The sequence below is a fragment of the Durio zibethinus genome, chromosome 3 (assembly GCF_047325235.1).
Source record: "Durio zibethinus cultivar Kanyao isolate XHJ-2024 chromosome 3, ASM4732523v1, whole genome shotgun sequence".
Taxonomy (NCBI): Eukaryota; Viridiplantae; Streptophyta; class Magnoliopsida; order Malvales; family Malvaceae; genus Durio; species Durio zibethinus.
This window is the reverse complement of record NC_143164.1, coordinates 37766824-37785824: the sequence shown is the minus strand read 5'-3', so window position 1 is coordinate 37785824 and position 19001 is coordinate 37766824. Positions and strand designations below refer to the sequence as shown.

The 19001-nt window shown below is 32.9% G+C and overlaps 2 protein-coding genes and 1 pseudogene across 3 annotated transcripts; 2 read left to right on the top strand and 1 right to left on the bottom strand.

The window, feature by feature from the left end:
• The first annotated feature begins 1233 nt into the window (after nucleotides 1-1233).
• LOC111283637 (zinc finger protein CONSTANS-LIKE 2-like) lies at nucleotides 1234-3919 on the top strand. Of its 2 annotated transcripts, none has more exons than XM_089758832.1 (2): nucleotides 1234-2159; nucleotides 3331-3919. In XM_089758832.1, the coding sequence occupies exons 1-2, from the start codon at nucleotides 1293-1295 to the stop codon at nucleotides 3688-3690; spliced, it is 1227 nt and encodes a 408-aa protein (XP_089614958.1). In that variant the 5' UTR covers nucleotides 1234-1292; the 3' UTR covers nucleotides 3691-3919. The 2 variants fall into 2 exon arrangements, with proteins under 2 accessions (XP_089614958.1, XP_022727938.2); XM_022872203.2 differs by having other exon boundaries at nucleotides 1238-2066.
• Nucleotides 3920-7540: 3621 nt separating this feature from the next.
• On the top strand, nucleotides 7541-8283 carry LOC111283996 (protein GLUTAMINE DUMPER 5 pseudogene; annotated as a pseudogene).
• Nucleotides 8284-15453: 7170 nt separating this feature from the next.
• Nucleotides 15454-18536, bottom strand: LOC111283649 (6-phosphogluconate dehydrogenase, decarboxylating 1). The gene is made up of 2 exons (XM_022872219.2): nucleotides 18445-18536; nucleotides 15454-17188 (listed from the first exon to the last, which is right to left on the bottom strand). Exon 2 carries the CDS (start codon nucleotides 17178-17180, stop codon nucleotides 15723-15725), a length of 1458 nt encoding a protein of 485 aa, XP_022727954.1. The 5' UTR covers nucleotides 17181-17188; nucleotides 18445-18536; the 3' UTR covers nucleotides 15454-15722.
• Between the last annotated feature and the right edge of the window lie 465 nt (nucleotides 18537-19001).

The window sequence follows — 19001 nt, the reverse complement described above, 5'->3', positions numbered from 1 at the left end:
GAAGATCTCAAGAATCATTATTAAGGGTTCATTTGAATAAACGATAAAATTAATTTTTATGAAATTGAAAATAACGATGGAGGTGAAATTAATTATTATAACGATGAGATTAAAATATGTGATAAAATATGTGTTTGGATGTAATTACAATAATAATAGTAAGATGAATTATAATGAATAAGAAAATGATCATTAAAGACATTATATTAAAATTTATATATAATAAAAAATTTACATTATTTGACGTTTATAATATTAATAAATAATTAAAAATTATTTTTATGTCAAATAATATATATTTTTAAAATTGATAATAATATAATTATATCAATTAAAACTTAATAAAATAACATTAAACAAGTAAAATATAAAACATTAATTAATTTAAATATAAATACAAAATAAAAAAAAAATGATGGTACTATAGTAAATGGTTCAGTTCAGTGACTCAGTGAACCATTTTTTAGCGGTGAAAAATTATTGCTCTAATGCAGTAGAGGAGTTTAATCAGACTATATTGGTGGACATCTAAACGAAATGAGATGGTGCGATTGCATCAGAAAGATAAAAATTCTCCTTGCACTTATGCTGTAAGTGAATCCAAATGAAGCCTTAATGTACAAGTTCAACAATTTGAACCCCATTTAAAGAGTTCTTTCTTGTTTGCCAGATAAAGTTCCAACTGTCCTGACTGATTTTGATCAAACACCGTGAAGTAAAAGCAGGTCTGCCGAAAGATTTATCGGTAACGAGATTGGAAAGGATCATTGTCCAACAAATAACCTAGAGCACTATTATCGATGGAAATGGAGACAAAGACTACTAATACCGTTCTTCCATAGAAAACTAAAAGTGACTACCATAACTGTTTCATCCAAAAAAGCTGATACGTGGCCAGTTGGTTCTCACATGTCAGAAAGACAAACGTCGATACAGAATCTTTGTTTCAATTTACAGTGGACCCATAAGCATGCTTGGCTGCCAAGTGCCATCAACTAAAATGGCGAGTACAATCTTTTCATCTACTTGAAGAAATAGCTTACAACTTCCTTCCCATTACATTATTCCAAAAGCCAAAGCAGAAGCTGTGGGTCCCGGGCCCACCCCAAAACTAAGCTAACCACAAGATAACGTAACGACTTTTTGCAGCCACTAATTTGTTGCCATGTGTCTTCCCTGGATTCTCTCCACCCCACTTGGGTCTTCCATACAGCTAGACCTCCCTTCCTCACTTATCTTCACTGTGCTCACACTCAAAGTTAGTTCAGTTTTGAGAGCTTGTGTGTCAAGAGATGTTGAAACAAGAGACTAGTGATGTTGCTGGCGGTGGAAACAATTGGGAACGTGTATGCGACACATGCCAATCTGCAGCTTGCACAGTGTACTGTCGAGCAGATTCAGCGTACCTCTGTGCTGGATGTGATGCCCGTGTGCATGCTGCAAACCGGGTGGCCTCGCGCCATGAACGTGTGTGGGTGTGTGAGGCATGTGAGCGTGCACCTGCTGCCTTCTTGTGCAGGGCAGACGCTGCATCCTTATGTACTACATGTGATGCTGAAATCCATTCTGCCAATCCACTTGCACGTCGCCACCACCGTGTCCCAATTCTTCCAATTTCAGGGTGCCTATATGGCCCCTTGGCCACTGATCAAGGTGGACGAAAAATGGCATCAGCAGCTGAAACCGAAGACGGTTTTATGGCCACAGAGGGAGATGAAACAATTGCGGAGGAGGATGAAGATGAGGCAGCGTCATGGTTACTGCTGAATCCTGGGAAAAATAACAACCAGAATAATGGGTTCTTGTTGGGCGGGGAGGTTGATGAGTATCTGGACCTCGTGGAATACAATTCAAGTATTGAGAATCAATTCATTGACCAGTATAACCAGCAGCAACAACATTATGGTGTTCCACATAAGAGTTATGGGGGTGACAGTGTTGTGCCAGTTCAGTCTGGAGAAGCCAAAGATCACTTGCAGCAGCAGCAACATCAGAGTTTCCAGTATGGCCTGGATTATGATTCCTCAAAAGCTGCATACAGCTACAATGGTTCCATTAGTCACAGTGTAAGGTTTACTTTGCTACAAATAACTTGCTGGGAAGTGGTTCAGTCTATTGAACATAGAAGTTATTTCAGTTTTAAGTTCTTGATACTAGTGGTATGTAAGCCAAGAGATGGTATTCACTTCATCCAACCTCAAAAATTTTCATTCATAGCCTGTTTTTATCAGCTTAAACATGCAATTTTCACAACCACTAATTTTTAATCTTGTAAAAATTAAAATCTAAGGGGTATCTTCTTTTTTATCTATTTCTTCTGCACTTTATTAGCTTGCTTTTCTTCTTTACTTCACCTTTCTTCCATAAAGAGTAGAATCAAATGGAAAAAATATTTTGACACTTTTATTTTCTTTTCCCTTTTGTTCCGGGTCAGATATTTGACTTGGTAATGGTTTATAGCTGCATCGTTCTAAATTAAGTTTGACTGATCAAAAACCCTGGATCTGAAATCATTTGTCTTGTAACTTACGTTCTCTTTTAAGTTCCTAGTCAATCAACAATAATAATATTCAGTGAGACTTGTAAAGGAAGCCCTTTTTCTTCCCATGTGGAGGCACAAAGGAAAGACAAAGAACTTCAAGAATCTTAAAACAGTTATGAGCTTGGAAAGTTTGTTTTGAGTCTAAAAGTTTTGTTTCCTTAATTTTAATCTATTCAATGAAAAATTGAAACACGATAATTTCTTGCTGATTCCCTATGGACATCATATCTAGATAGATAAAATACCTCATTAGATAACTAGAGCTGTGTAACAACTTATGTTCGGGGGTTTACATAGACTCATAATTGCTGTTATATTATTATAATATAATTTATAATTGAAATTAAGAAAGTTCTTTTATTGAATTGAAAAATTGAAAAAAAAAATCAATACTAATTAGTTATGTATCCATTTTGATTTTCTTATACCATTAGAGAAAGACAAGTGAAGAAGAATCGTCCATAAATTTACTAACTCTGTAACCTTGTTTCTAAATTATATGGCATGCATCGTATATTTGTTCATAGAAGGTTTAATTGAGAGATGAATTAAATTTCTTTCCAGCAGATGTTCTAGAGATTATATATGGTCATTAATATGTAGAATTTATATTTTCATGTTCATTTTCCAGTGTTTGTGAAAGTAATAGAATGATAAATGGTTCTATTTTCCTGATATGCATCGCTTTCTCCTTCAGCTTCATCTCAGAATTGCACATAACTTATATAATAATCCTATCTAGTCAGTTGGTTAAACTATGTTTTCTAACTTTCCCTGACTCATGTTAGGTATCGGTTTCCTCTGTGGATGTCGGCGTTGTGCCAGAATCAACTATAAGTGATATCTCCATCTCACATACAAGGCCTCCCAAAGGTACAATTGACCTCTTCTCTGGACCTCCCATTCAGATGCCACCCCAACTTACACCAATGGACAGGGAGGCCAGAGTCCTGAGATACAGAGAGAAGAAGAAGACCAGGAAGTTTGAAAAGACAATAAGGTATGCTTCAAGGAAGGCATATGCAGAAACCAGACCTCGGATCAAGGGTCGGTTTGCAAAGAGAACAGATGTGGAAATTGAAGTGGACCAGATGTTCTCCACAACACTAATGACAGAAACTGGATATGGCATTGTCCCTTCATTCTAAATGCAGTGAGAAAAGGGAGAAGTGAAGAGAAACCTCCTTAGATGAGAATCGTAGGAGTTAATAGTAAAGCTCTAATACTGATACTGTATCTTTCTCAATCTAATTGGTCTGAATCAATTAGATGGTATATGTTTAGTAATTTTGTTGATTGTCTAGATCGTGCTACTGCTATCTTGTAAATGCATGTATATCTATAATTTTGGAATTTAGTTTTTTGCAATTATGAATATCCCTTTCTTGGTGTTCCATCTTTTGTTACAGTTTCAAATATTAGGTTGGTGGGCAAAAAAAAAAAAAATCAAGGACTTGCCATACTAAATTGATGGCCTACTCTTCTGACCTTTAAGAAAAGAGAAATCACTATGATACCTTCTCCGGGAGTAAAAAGAGCGATCAATAATGCAGCATGTTAAGCATCCAACATAAAATCATGCAGATGGACCTTTTGGCTGGCCCCATTCTTTTTCTCTGCCTGAAGATTCGTTGCGCACTACCTTAGACAAGCAGAAGAGTTTCTCTGTCCCAAAAGGAAAAAGCAACTTGGTTATGGCATTTTTTTTCCTTTTTCTTGATAATTGTGTAATACAAAAATTATTCTACGTGTAGACAGAAATATTAATTTAAGTTAAAAAGCAGCATTGAGTGAAGTCTTAAATAAAAGGGCATTCTGGCTTCGAAAATGAAAGAGAATAACCAAAGTCCCTTGGAATGAAAGCAGCATGTTCCACTTCCATTCCTATGAGGCAATGAGAATCCTCTTGCTTATATGTTGAACCATAATCTATTCATGTTAAACTAATAAACAAGTGATTCATTGATGTCTAATAAGGAATGACCAAAATGCTTCTCATTGTTTAATTCTCTTAATTAGTGAATTGTAACTTATTAGTTTGATCTCCATGGAAGTTGCACTTTGCAATTGGCCATGTTAAGAGTTGTCCTTACACAATTGGAAACGGCCAATTCTAAACTTTCCTTGAACTAACTTGACATTCTGCAACAATTTGTCAACATGCATAAGGACCTATCCTTGCAACTTTGCGTATATTAATTATAGAAACTACCTGGAGTTACAAAGAGTATTTACAACCATTCCGTTCCATGAATGTCATAGCGTCTTCACACCACAATCACAGATTATCCATAATTGCATATATTAACAGTGACCATAATATCCAACAAAATAAAGGAACAGCATAGGCAATCTAGCTGAAAAACAACAAAGAACCAAGTTAAAGTTTTGAGAATTAATTCAACTTGGAGTCCTCCTTAAAACCCCATGAAGTCACCATTCAGAAAGAAAGGGAAAATTTAGTGTACTCTGCTCTCCTTCCCTCCCACCCCCCAAAAAAAGAACACTTGATTCTTCACTTTATAGGTAATGAATAGCAGTGAGAATTAAGAACAGAAAAACCCAAATTGATTTTTCAGAAAATATGAAATGGGTTAGACTTATGGATCAAATTCAAGTATCCTAGGCTATAAATGTGGATAGAAGCAAACCAACCCTGCCCAACTCTAGAAATGTCACTGTAGATTTCATCCTGTTAAAATTGATGCACAATATCTAGCCAATAAATCCCAATCCATATAGAAACTTAAAGTACTAACCAACAAGAGATTGATTCAATCAATGAATTTATTCACCTTGACGTAAGTGATCCCATCAGGAACCCTTTGTTAGCACTAATCTCCATTGCACAATTCTTATGATACAACATATCTTTGGGCAACCTATCTACTTTGCATTTTGTACCAAAAAAATATTTTAAAACACTATTTACGTCATAATATTGTAGTATTAACTTATTAACAAGGAATTTAGGACCTTTATTGGTGCAAAGGAGGCCCTAAGACAAAATCTCTTGTCCCCATGTAATCCAAAGGGACACCCCCCCTCTTAATTTCCAAAATCCAATCCATCCACTCCCACTAATGCCCAACACTTCGTCCCTACCATTATTTTTGTTCCCATCACAATTAATTCTTATCTGCTGAGATTAAGCCTCCATCTCAATTATTTTACTCTAAATTATGTCAGCTTAAAAAATACGTTGGCCAACAATTTTCCCATGAAAACCATGCCTGGTTTGGCTATGCCGACAATGATGGTTTAGCTTTGTCTTGAGTGATATGGATCATCAAGCAAATTTCTAAGTCAACCTTTATGTGCAATTGATGTCAGCCTGGGCAACTTAAAAAGAAATCTGTGCGCTGAATAAATAGAAATGAATTAAATTAAAAAGAGGTGATGAAATTAATCAAAATTTAAAGTTCTTGAAGACCTTGGTACCAAAAATCAAGTTACAGTACCTTCAAATCTAAACCATTTACTTGGATGAAGTTCTTCAGTCCTTTTTAAACTGTCTCATTGTGGTTCCCAAATTTGAGACCTTAATAACTACAAAAATTTTGATCAAGCATGCTTTGTAATGAAGGGAAACCTTACTTCTTCATCAACATTGAAACTCACCCAATTACAATATGCATTATATTATGGAAGCACATGCAACAATGTTGCTTGAAAAACAACCATTTCTTTGGTTTTTTTTAGTATTCGTTTTCACATTTCTTTGAGATTGTTACATAGGAATCAAGTAATGGTTAGTGTATTACCCAATACAGCTTACGAGGTTTCTAAATTATTGTACTAAAAATTTTATGTTTTTGGCAATAAAAGGTATAGATAATGGACTTAACTTCATTTGATAACCTAATAATTAATCTTAAAAGATTATATATCGAACAAGAAAAGGTTACGTCTGTTTATATATAGCTATATATATATAAACTGAATTGCTTGATCAATTGCAAAGGAAAATCTCGGATTCCCAACAATTAATTAATATCCCAACAAAGCTTTTATTATGTTCTTATATAAAGAAGGATGATTTCTTGTTAAGGAGGGGTAAGTGTTTGGGATCTTGTTATGTTTTGAGAACATGAAAAGTGCCCCATTTTCAAATGGAGGAGGAAGGAAGTTGCTTAACGAATTCATTTCTCTTGTCATAGGCAGAAGGGAAAAACTAGGCAATACGTGTTCCAAAAGAACACGTTTAATGGGCCCTATTATTAGACAAGCAAAAAGCCTTTCATGGGACATATTCGCATTCATTTTCATTGTTGGTTGCTTCGTTCTCGAATTTCAACCCTAGTAAATTTACCTGTCTATCCCTTTTGCAATATATGATTCAGTTGATTATAAGACCTAATTGCATAACTTAAGAGAAGTTATGCAACTAAAATCACTTCTTAATTAAGATTATGAATATTGTAACGCGTAGGTTTAAGAATTTGAGTGATCGATGAATTGATTTATTTTAAACAAAACCTATCTCCTAAAAAAAGAAAATGGTATGTGTGGATTCTCGAATCAATTATGGTTATGGGCCCAAAAAAATCAACTTTGGTTAATGGTTATTCCACAATTTAGAAGACTATAAGGGTGAACAGTCCTTGAACTGTTTACTATTACCAATAAAATTATAAATGAAATTTTAAACTTATCAATGGATTATTATTATTGATTAATTTATAATCTGATGATTTTTTTTTTTTTATAAATTTTATTGGTAAATACATTACCAACAAAATTTAAATTAGTATCGATAAAAAATTTTATCAATAAAACTCTTTTTTATAATAATGTTGTTAATTTAACTTAAACTGCATTGAATGAGCTAAATAAGTCAGAATATGTAATTTCTGGTGACAAAAGAGGGCATTGTTGCCTGCTTAATTGACCAACAAGCTTCTCAAATAATCAATACCCTAGTATCAGTAGAGCCCAAGAAAGAATCTTTGTTGAAAATAGGGGGCAATTTGGTATCTTACTAAAAGCAACCTCATTTTCCTTGTGCTAATCCAGGCACTGTGGAACTTGGTTGATACTATAAATTCAAAGCTCCCATGAACATCCATTAAACTGCACATCAAACCAGTAGGAAAAAAAAAAAACAGAGATAATAAAATTTGAGATGAGGCCTGCAAGCAACTCCACAGCAGCAGTTACCGGGGCCGAATTCCGGCACTGGAACTCTCCCATTCCTTACCTCTTTGGTGGTATAGCAGTCATGCTAGGACTCATTGCTGTGGCATTAGTTTTTCTAGCTTGTTCATGCAAAAAATCTCCACCCAATTCCTCTGGTGAAGCTGAAGGAAAGCCTGCCAAGCAAGTGATCATGCAACTAGAAATGGAGCCAAAGATTGTTGTGATCATGGCTGGTGATGAAATTCCTACGTACCTGGCCAATCCTGTCTCTTCCACTCACAACACTGAACAAGTTTGAGAGCTTCAAAGATTAGGCTTTAAGCAGCTAAACTTTCCAGCAATCTTTTATATATATCTTTCTTAATCATTTTTTTTCCATATATCTTTCTTTTGTTTTCCTTTTGTACAGTCCAAAGTAATTGCAGTATTGCGGGAACATATGTAAATGTTGAGTATATGAAAGATCACTTTTCTGTGGGTGTTTTACAAATAATTAGTCTTCATATTTGTTTCCTTTTCTATTTTGTTCTTCTGTTTTTTTTTTTTTTTCAATTTTTTTCTTGTCTGATTTGGTTTATCTAGGAATGCATATGCATTGGAAATTCGGAATTGATCCAATATGCAAAGGTAGAAAAGAAAATTATCAGATCAAATTAAGTAAATGAAAATGAAAAAAAAAATTGTTGAGCTTACCTTCGGCAATCTTAATTTTGTGTTTGTTCTGGCAATATTAAAGCAAACAATAGGGCTGGGAAAGAGATCAGAAAAAACCAGTCCAATCGACGGTGTCTTTGTTGGGGAAAGGAGACAAGTTTTTTTTTTTTTTGGTTTTGGGGATAGGGCCATGGCCACTAGCTTCAATGTCTAAAAAGCCAAATGGAACATGCACGATTCTGTTGAGTAATTAGTAGGTTCCTTTGGGGTGTCAATTTTCAGTTTCTTTGTTTTATGTACTACAAAAAGCTGCCCAAAACTTTGACAAAATTGAAACTTTTGGAAAATGTGTGATCAAAATAAATAAATAAATAAATATGAAAGCTTTAATAGAGAGTTTACCCTAAGCAAAATTGGAGAAACAATTTATGGAGCATTGTCATAATTTATTGGAATTAAGGTTAATTTTGTTACTACATTGAAATGTGTCATTGCACTTCAATTTCGTTTAATTTTGCCATTTTAACTTATTAATTTTTGGATATAAAGAAAGGAAATAAATGGAAAATGATATTTCAATTCTATTATTTTTATCAATAACATTGAAAATATAATGATTAAATTATTTAATAAATTGGAATATAATCAATGATAAAATACACTATTCACTCATCTTATAGTGAAAATTTTCATATTAATCCTAGTTTAATAGCTCCTACCAATTATCTAATCCCTAGTATTAATTGACCTCTATATATAGACTGTAATTTGAGAAAACTGACTAATTTAAAAAACTTCATTTTCATCAATAGTCCCCTCAAATTGGTCTTATCAATTTCTCTAAATTTGGTCACAATAGTCAATGGTTTAAACTTATCTCATGATACATGAAAAAAAAAAAAACAAAGGACAAAATTAATTGATTAATCTTTCTAATTAGCCACCTTATCGATTAATTAATCCCTTAATAATTTACTTTATGACTCATTCCCTAACCATGTTTGATTAAAAAGCAAGAAAAATGTTAATGGATTAGGTTTAAAGACGTGGTGGCTCGAAAATGTACTTGGGGAGCTATATTATAATTGGAAGACTTGGAAAAACAAAAAGCTAAAAGGGTTAGTGAGAGTAAGTGAAAAGAAAAGTTTGTTTTTGCTTCAAAATGGCAAATTAATCTTAAGGAAAGTGCATTTCTACATCATCTTTTGTTTTAGTGGAAGACATTTGAAATGATTGTTTCCACAAACTGCTTAGTTATTTCCACATTTTTGTTGAGTTTCTCATTGAAGTTGATTGGAGTTGACCCAATTTATTCATCTCTCTATCAAATGGAATTGACCCAAGTTGTTCATCTCCCTATCAGAATGCATAGTTTTGGCTATGTAATTTGTAGCTTTGGCTGTCAAATTCTTGCAATTGAAAACCAAAATTTCCTCAAATTCTATGCATTAATAGCATGGGAAAAACAAAAGTTAGTGGAAGCACAACTTAAGACATAAATTCTCGTAAGATTGGAGATCATTCTTCAACATTTACAATTTTTTCTCTCTCTTTTTAAATTATGACATCCTTTATAAAAAAATATTTTGATGAATCAAATTAAATCTAATTCGTTCCCTTCAAGCCATTAAATATAATGGATAATAAAATAATAGTATCTAAGTTTTGACGAATTCTTCAAATATAATGTTACTGTTCCTAAATTCTAATCCAAGTTTTTTTATTTGATATTAATTAATTTAGTTAGTTAATTTAGAAGTTTGGAATAATAAATATTCTTGGAGTAATTGATGGTGTCTTTAGTGTCCAAGCAAACCTAGAGAATCTACCGTTTTCTTAATTTGCCCTTTTACTGTTAATTAACCTTTTAAAAACATAAAATAAATAGACTAGAACTCATAATATCTTTGGCTCATTAATTAATTTTCAACAGTTTTGTTCAATGAAAAGTTATTAATTAAATATCTTTTTTAGTAACTTGAACTTTCATAAACTGAGATTTAAATTAATTTCTTAAAAAAAATTGACGTATGAAAATGATAGTTTCAGGCAAAAGAGTGAAAGTAATTTACCCTGCTAGCTATTTCTTCTACTTTCCTCATATTTTTGTAAGGAAACTAAGTCAAAGAAAAAAAATTATTAGAGTTTCCTTTAGATTTTCCTTAAAATATTTTTTCTCTAATTTTTTCTACCTCAACCAAACATAAGAAAATTGTGTCTTAGAATTTCATTTTCTTTTCTTTTCCTCAGATATCAAAGAGGGGCCTTAATGATGTGCCTTTTAAATACGGCTTTCTTTTTTACTCAGGCATTTCTTTGTAAATTTCTTATCCAGTAGTATCTATGGTCGACCCTAGTCAATCACTGACAAAGGCTAAAGTGGGTGTCATTTTTAACTCAAATATTGCAAGAAAACGGGGTAAGAATCAAAATGATGTCACCTTATTTCATTCGAGTTAAAGAACTACATTGGCGATTTGATTCTTGGAGAAGTTACTTGAATCTGAAATTTGGCTGCCCAATAATCTTTTCAAGCAGACAAATGAGGAATATCAGCCCTTAATCTACTGAATGAGCAATCAGAAAAGACAAAGTGTCATTAATCCACTACATTATCTAGGAATGACCCTTGCTTAAACTCTTGAATTATTATCAAATTATATGGATATTGTTCTGTTTGTTAGATTCCTCAAGCTGCTATCTTGCCCCTTCGGGTAATAGAGAGCCGAAATGTATTGATCATGTTGGCATAGTTGGATCTTAATTTCAATAAAACTGAGTTTGTCTCATTGGGATTAAAATAATTGTGCTTGATCCTAGTTGTCGAATTTGACCACAAACACACTTCTCAACAGGGCAAATTTTGCTGTAAAAATTTACATTTGTTTCCAGTTGCAATCAGAACCGGCATCAGTAATGCCAAACTATGCTATTTTTTTTATGCCAGAAGAGGAGAATTATGGTTCATAGTGAATTCTCATCACAATTAAACTATGTCTTCAAAAATGAAATTCGACCTAACTAACAAACTTTTCACCATGTTGACTTTCCGAATGGATTCTAAGAACCAAAAGATCGAGAAAGAATATTGAGCTTTGAATTTCATGTCAGCTAGAAATCCTAAATGACATCAACTTTGGTAAACAAAATGGATTGGTCAGAGTCTTGGTAAAGTCTTTTTGACAAAATTTTCTCAAGCTGTTATTTCTTCACTAATTAACATGATGGATGAAAACAAAAGAAAATTTTGGGTGCAATTAGCACTTGATTAATGGGGTTTTTTAATATAAATTCAGTTGAAAAAAGAACATTCCATCATCTCATAGAATTAAGTCACTGAAATGCTTTAATTGAGCTTTTTACTGATCTCTAGAACATGAAGAAACAGTAGGGGAAAATGCAAGGAGAAAAGTTTTTCAACTTCAACTTGTTTTGGTGGGAGACAATCTAGATTTTGTTCATATTAGCTTAATAATGAACAGCTGAATCCCAGACGTTCTCAGCCGTTGCCCAGCATAAAAATAATGGGAAAACAAGCGAAATCTAGATTGTTCCTAATGGCTTTGGGGCCCCTATGTCCCCTTTTTTGCCAATATTGGGCCATGGCAACAAGATAAGATCAAAGAAAAACAACTTAGCCATGGTGGGCGTTTCCGTATGTGAATGGCCACTCTATTTCTCTATATGCCCATATATAGATGACAATTAATCTTGATTATGTGAGAAATCACTATGTATTACGGTTAATAAGGTAGTAGTCTATCTTATAGACTTATAACACAAGAATTTCATTTCTAGATACAACTTTGTTTTTTATGGAGTCCTGTATTTTACAGGTAACCATGCCATATTTTATTTCAATAGCAACAAAGACACAGGTCAGATTTCTTAGGAGACAAATAACAGCAAACAAAGACAGAACAAAAGCATAAAGATCTTAGGTAAATCTCACTTAAACTATAACCTGACAAAGAACCTATGCACGTTTAATCCAGGAAAGCCGACTTTTTATGATGAGAAGACAGTAGTAAAGCATGAAAGAAAAGAAAGATTATATATATGGAAGTGGGGAGGCTGTGGCCTGACATGCTTGAGAACATGGGTCTCATATTTCGTCCAGCTTTGACTTTTGAAGAATGTGTTCATCAGCAACATCGTGACAAGACACAAAAGTTTTAGTGCACAGATATATTCCCTCATTTTTATGAAATACTGAAATGGTTTTATCTGTAACACTGCCCTAAAAAAGGTGACGGTTGGGCTAGGATGATAATGACAGAAGAAATCTTTTTCTGACCAAAAGAGCAGTTTTTGACTATAAGTTCATTTCATTTCTTTTCCAATTTTTTTTCTTATGCCAAAATTCTGCGTTTTTTTTTTTCTTTTTCTTCTCATACATGTGATCTTTGAAATAGATAATAAGAAATAGTTCTCTCCTTCCATAAATCTCAACCAGTCCATCTCAAGATTCGAACCAATACCTCAAAGTTTAATTCTCAAGTTCTAGAAGTTTCCATATGCTTTCTCCTAGTTTCACAAACTAATATCTATAAAGCTGTAAATAATATAAAAGCAATCTCTATTGAAACAGTAAAATATGTTCAGTTGATGCTTAATTAAAGTGACATATGTTGGTTAACAATTGATTCCTCTATTAATCAATAATATAACATATTATTACACATGTCCTTATTTATTACAATTAGAGATTTTGGAAATTGACTCTTTAATGATTTAATCGAGAGATTTTGGAGAATTCCAATCAATTTTTTGTTTCGGTTGGATAAAAATAGTGTTTTTTAACTTACAATTATTTTTATTTTTATTCAGTCAATTAAATGAAATTAAACGAAAGGAGCTTACTTGTTTAATGTAAAGTTTAACTCTCTTTTATTTATGAAATAAACACATATAGGCTTAAGTATAAAAATTGAGAAATCTCTTTATCTTTGAACAAATTGTTACATTTTCCTGGATGATAACAGTATAAATTAAATTAATATTGTAATTAGTAAAACAAAAAATAGTTATTATTAATAAAATATATATAATTTTCGTAAGGAGAATTTATATACCTTAAAAATGCTAATACATTGAATGTTTCATAATTTCAAGGAAAACAAATGGTGATATTAAGCAGTATAAAATTTGTGAGATTCAAGCTTATAATAATAGTAAGTATTAGTGTCAAGTTCCGAGTTAAGGAGTAAAATCTTGAAATCATAAAAAAAAAAAGTGATTAAAGGTAAAAGTAAAGAACGTTCTTTGCGTTTTTATTTTGACACTTAAATGAGGGACTATGAGAGATGTCGAAAGGAAAAAAAAAATGCAAGAATAAAATGTGAATGAAATGATAGTACAGAATATCTTTATTTATAAGCTTAAAGTGAGAAGTTTGTGAAATAAAATAATGATATGATTGAGCTCACGTGACGCTATACATGTTAAGTTGATTTAACATGTTGGATCCATTCAAAATTCCAAAATATTTATAATTGTTTGCTAACAATCTCTAATGAAATCAATGACCAAAATACCTTTTGATTTCAAAAATATCCTTACCAGTAAGTATTGTAACTAAAAGTTTGTTTTGAAATGATCCTACCATTATGGTTAAATACTAGATACACCTTGGGAACTATTATGATATCTATAACAATCTATACAAATTATTAAAGCTATTCACTCTCCCAAATTTTAAAGCCAGATAAGTATTGACAACAAAAATGATTGTAATCTATATATCTTTGATTGCTCTAAAAAATAAATAAATAAAACATTATATATTATAATAAACTAATATATTTAAATATAATAATAATGGATTAACTTTTGAAAATAATATATGCAAATATATATTTAACTTGAGAATTAAATTCAAGTAATTATAAAAATTTAGAATAAATGGAAATCATATATACATATTATTAAACATATTTAGGTCATATTTTTATTTTTTTATATAAAATTATTATGATTTCAAATAGTAAAAAAATTTTAAGAAAATTTAAATATTTTACTAATTGATTATTATTTTATTTGAGAAGGTACGAATTTAAATTTTTATATAATTATTAAGTTAAAAAAATTTTAAATTTACATTTATCAAAAATAAAAGAAATTTCTGACCCGGGAAAAGCAGGGAAAAATTTCTAGTTTAAGTGAAAGTTAAAGCTTGTACTAAACCAAGAGTTTTATGAGGTTTGAATTGTCTATCCCTCTCTCTTTCTCTCTCAAAATAAAGATCATGGTCCTTCATCCCTAAACTAAAACTCTCTGTTTCTTCATACTTGCACTAACGACAAAAGCCCTTTCTTGCCTATATAGTCTCGCCAGCTTCGGTCTTCCTCAATAACATCCTTTTGGAATTGCTTTCTTAACCTCTAGTATTTGGTAGCCACCTACCTTTAACCTCTTTTAACGGACACTTTCAAACACTTTCTCAGCACCGAAGGATGTAGCAGCAGTGAATCAGGGTGGACAAGGTACTTGGCCTCTCCTATGGAAGATGATTTCGAATGTAGTGAAACAATTATAACAGCAATCACAATATCGTAGATGATGATGTTGATGATAGCGAGGGGAATAGTGATGATTCAATGGTATCTGATGCCTCTTCTTCCCCAAGTCATCATCAGTATAAACACAAGGATAGAAAATAAAGTTTTAGCTCAACCAGTGTTTTATGAAAAATAAGATGTATATACTGACTAACATAACGGTATATAATCAAGGTTTAGCTAAACCAGTATTTCCGACTGTACTGAAATTCATTTTTGGTGTATTTGATTGACACATATCATGCAGAATAGACACCATTTGATTTTCTGCACAAGTAATGACCATTTTGCCTTGACCTAAAGATAGTTTGATATGAAACTTTTAGTTGTAGAGTTCAAGAATGAAACAATGCAATATACACCATTGGTTATTCTGCACAAGCAATGACCATTTTGCCTTAAACCTAAGAGTGATGTAGGACAAGGCTTTTGCAGTGGTCAGATGGTGCACTTTTCTAAAAGATGTTGATATCTAACAGCCCAAGAAAACAAATTAATAAATATAAAAGACCACAAACTTCATCAAACAAAACAAATACTTAAAGTTCACACATCAGATTAACCACAGTGACCCCCATTGTATAAATATCACATTTAAGTCAAAAATGGAGCCACAGACTTTATTAATACTCAAATCTGGAAAAAACATAAAAAGCAGTACCACATCTAACACACTCAGACAGGGAGTAAATTGGCAGTTGGATTGGAGGAATGAAGTTGAGATAAATTTTAAAGAAATAACAATGGTGTAGCTCTGTCTAGCATAAAGTCCAGAGCAGATGTCATTACACTTATTGGGAGTTCTGAAGAGTACCGCTGCAGTAAATTTAATACTTTAGCTGTTTGGCAATCTTGAACCATTCAGTGTGGAAAGATCCCTCCATATCAACCCTTTCGTAAGTATGGGCACCAAAATAATCTCGTTGAGCTTGAACTAAATTAGCTGGAACTCTAGCTCTCCTATAAGTGTCAAAATAAGCAAGACTGGCTGACATGCCAGGAGTGCTAATACCTGAGTTAATAGCAAGACAAACAACTCTTCTCCAAGCAGATTGCCTGTCAATGATTTCCTTTGCAAACTCTGGATCAACAAGAAGGTTTGCAAGGTTAGGATTTCTATCATAAGCCTTCTTGATTCTGTCCAGAAAAATAGCTCGGATGATGCAGCCTCCCTTCCATATCCTAGCCAGTTCCCCCAACTTCAAGTCCCAACCCTTCTCAATGCTTTTTGCACGTATGAGATTCATGCCCTGAGCATAACTGCAAATCTTAGATGCATAAAGTGCTTGCCTTACATCATCAATTAATTTTGCCTTGTCCACAGTTTGGTCAGTCAAGACATTACCAAATCCTCCTGATTTGAAGACTTTAGCAGCTTCAACTCTTTCCTCCTTCAACCCACTAAGGAACCTTGAATCCAAAGAAGAAGCGATTGTTGGAGCCGCAACAGACAAATCAGCAGCTTGCTGTACAGTCCATTTACCAGTACCCTTCATACCAGTTTTGTCCAAAACCTTATCAACTAAATAACCATCTCCCTTGTCATCCTTAATTCCAAATATATCAGCAGTGATTTCAATCAAGAAGCTCAAAAGCTCCCCCTTGTTCCATTCTGAGAAAACACCTTGTAGTTCTTCATTCGATAATTTTCCAACAGATTTCAGCACATCATACGCCTCTGCAATCAGCTGCATATCACCATATTCAATTCCATTATGAACCATCTTGACAAAATTACCAGATCCACCTTTGCCAATGTAAGTCACACAGGGCCCACTATCTGGAACTTGAGCTGCAACCTTAAGAAGAATATCTTCAATATATTTGAAAGCTTCAAAGGACCCTCCAGGCATCAAAGAAGGACCGTGTCGTGCACCTTCTTCACCACCTGAAACTCCCATCCCTAAGTATAACAAACCCAGTTCAGACATCGCTTTCTCTCTTCTCTCAGTGTTTTCATACCACTCGTTGCCACCATCGATAATACAATCACCTTTCTCCATGTAGGAAGAGAGAGTCTTAATGGTTTGGTCAACAGGGGCCCCTGCCTTAACAAGCATGATTATCACTCGAGGCTTCTGGATTGACTGAACGAAAGATTCAGGATCATGGAAACCAAATACGGGCAGATCTCCTTCCTGTTTAGCTCTTTCAACAGTCTCATCAACTTTGGATGTAGTTCTGTTATAAACAGAAATGGGGAAGCCTTTCTCAGCTATGTTAAGCGCAAGATTTTGGCCCATGACAGCCAAACCAGCAAGTCCTATTCTTGTAGGTGGAGCCATATTTCTCCCTGTTAATTTTGACATCATCATGAGATGCCAAAAGAAAAAGATTTGACAAAAAAGAAACAAAAATCTAAAATGAGAAAAATAACTTTAAGATTTTTCTATATATAAATCACCATTGATTAGGTGGAAAACCAAAAATAATCTTGTCTGCATAGAAACTTTCAGACCTTTTAGATAACGATAAAAGGTGAGCCTCACATTGTAAAAGCTCTTTTTTTTTTAAATCTTTTTTAGCCCAATGGAAGAGCTATATATCACAGGGAGCCCTCCCAATCTCATAAACACCCCCCCCCCCCCCCAAAAAAAAAAAAAAATCCCTTCCGAAGGAAGAAATCAATTCCAGTTCCATGATACAACCACCAAATCCTTAACCAACTAAGATAACCGTCACCTTCTATGAACTCTTACATGCAAAATTTACCAATTTGATTCACATTTTAAGATTTATTAGATACAAAGTTGACTGTTTAAAAAAAATCAATTAAACATTAAAAAAAAAAGATTGTGCTGTAGTTCCATCAACTTAACAGATTCAAAAATTAATAATGATAAAATGAAAGATAGGTGCCAGCAGTTTGTGAGAGTTAATGAATAACCTAAAAGACTTCAACAAGGAAAAAAAAAAACTCTCTTACAGCAGATTCAACAAATGAAAGAATTAAACTCTCCTTGTTTAATCAAAGGTATACCTCATACAATGTATAACTTCTGTAAGACCACTAAATTATTTGCATTCACAAGCAATCAGATCAAAAGAATTGAAGAAAAAAAATGACAAGACAGTTCATCCCAAATAAGATCTCCATGCTTTACGTGCTCATCAACTAACCCCAGCAAAGCACAAAAAAAAAAAAAAAAAAGAAGCAGAAGAAGAAGAAGAAGAAATTGAGACTTCTCAAATCATACATAAAACAACCTAATTCTAAACTACTCTTAATAACAACTTAAATTTTAGATTCATTCAAATTGCAAGCAGAAACTAATAAAAATTATAACAACGAAAAAAAAAAAGAACTAATCAACCAACCAAGTCAAAATCCACAAATTCAGATCAGCAATTGTCAAGAAAAAGCCAGGAAGACAATTTCTTTGCTTAATTAACAACAAAGTAGGAAGATTGCTCAATCAAAACTTTGAAACTAATCACATGCAGGAATTGTTGACCAAAAAAATAACATGAAGGGATCAAACTAACAGATGAAAAGTTTCGAACTTTATTGAAATTCAACATAAGAAAAAAATAAAGAAAAACCCAAACCTGAAGAACTTCTTTCTCTGTTTCTGATAGAAAAAGAACCAAAACGAACCCAGGCAACGAATCAAAGATCTGGGTTTTTGAAGAAAATACACAAATGGGTACTTAGAACTTGAGCAAATATATATAGAAAAGAGGAGAAAAAAGGGTCCTAAAATTCTCAGTTGGTCGGTCAAATTTGGCCGCTCTCATGGCGACGTGGTAGTTGGAAGAGGCTGCATTAGTGACAGTTTACCCTTCTGATTTTTGCCATGTCATATCGACCCCACTTTTTTCCTTACCTGGCAACATCAGATGGCGAGTCATTTTCTTTGAATGTGATCTTGGGATCAGTTTAGTTTTATCATGCTGATCGTGGGTGTATGAACGTAATTGTTTGAGTCTAATTTTGGTCAAAAATTTTTTTTCCAATTTTTCAATCAAAATGGATGAATTTTGTGCTTAACAAATTTGTAAGTTTTGATTTTTTTAATAAAAAATCACTTAATTAAATCAAACAAATAAACTAATCATAAAATAAATATAATACTGAACCAAATATAAAAATCAAACCAAACTCA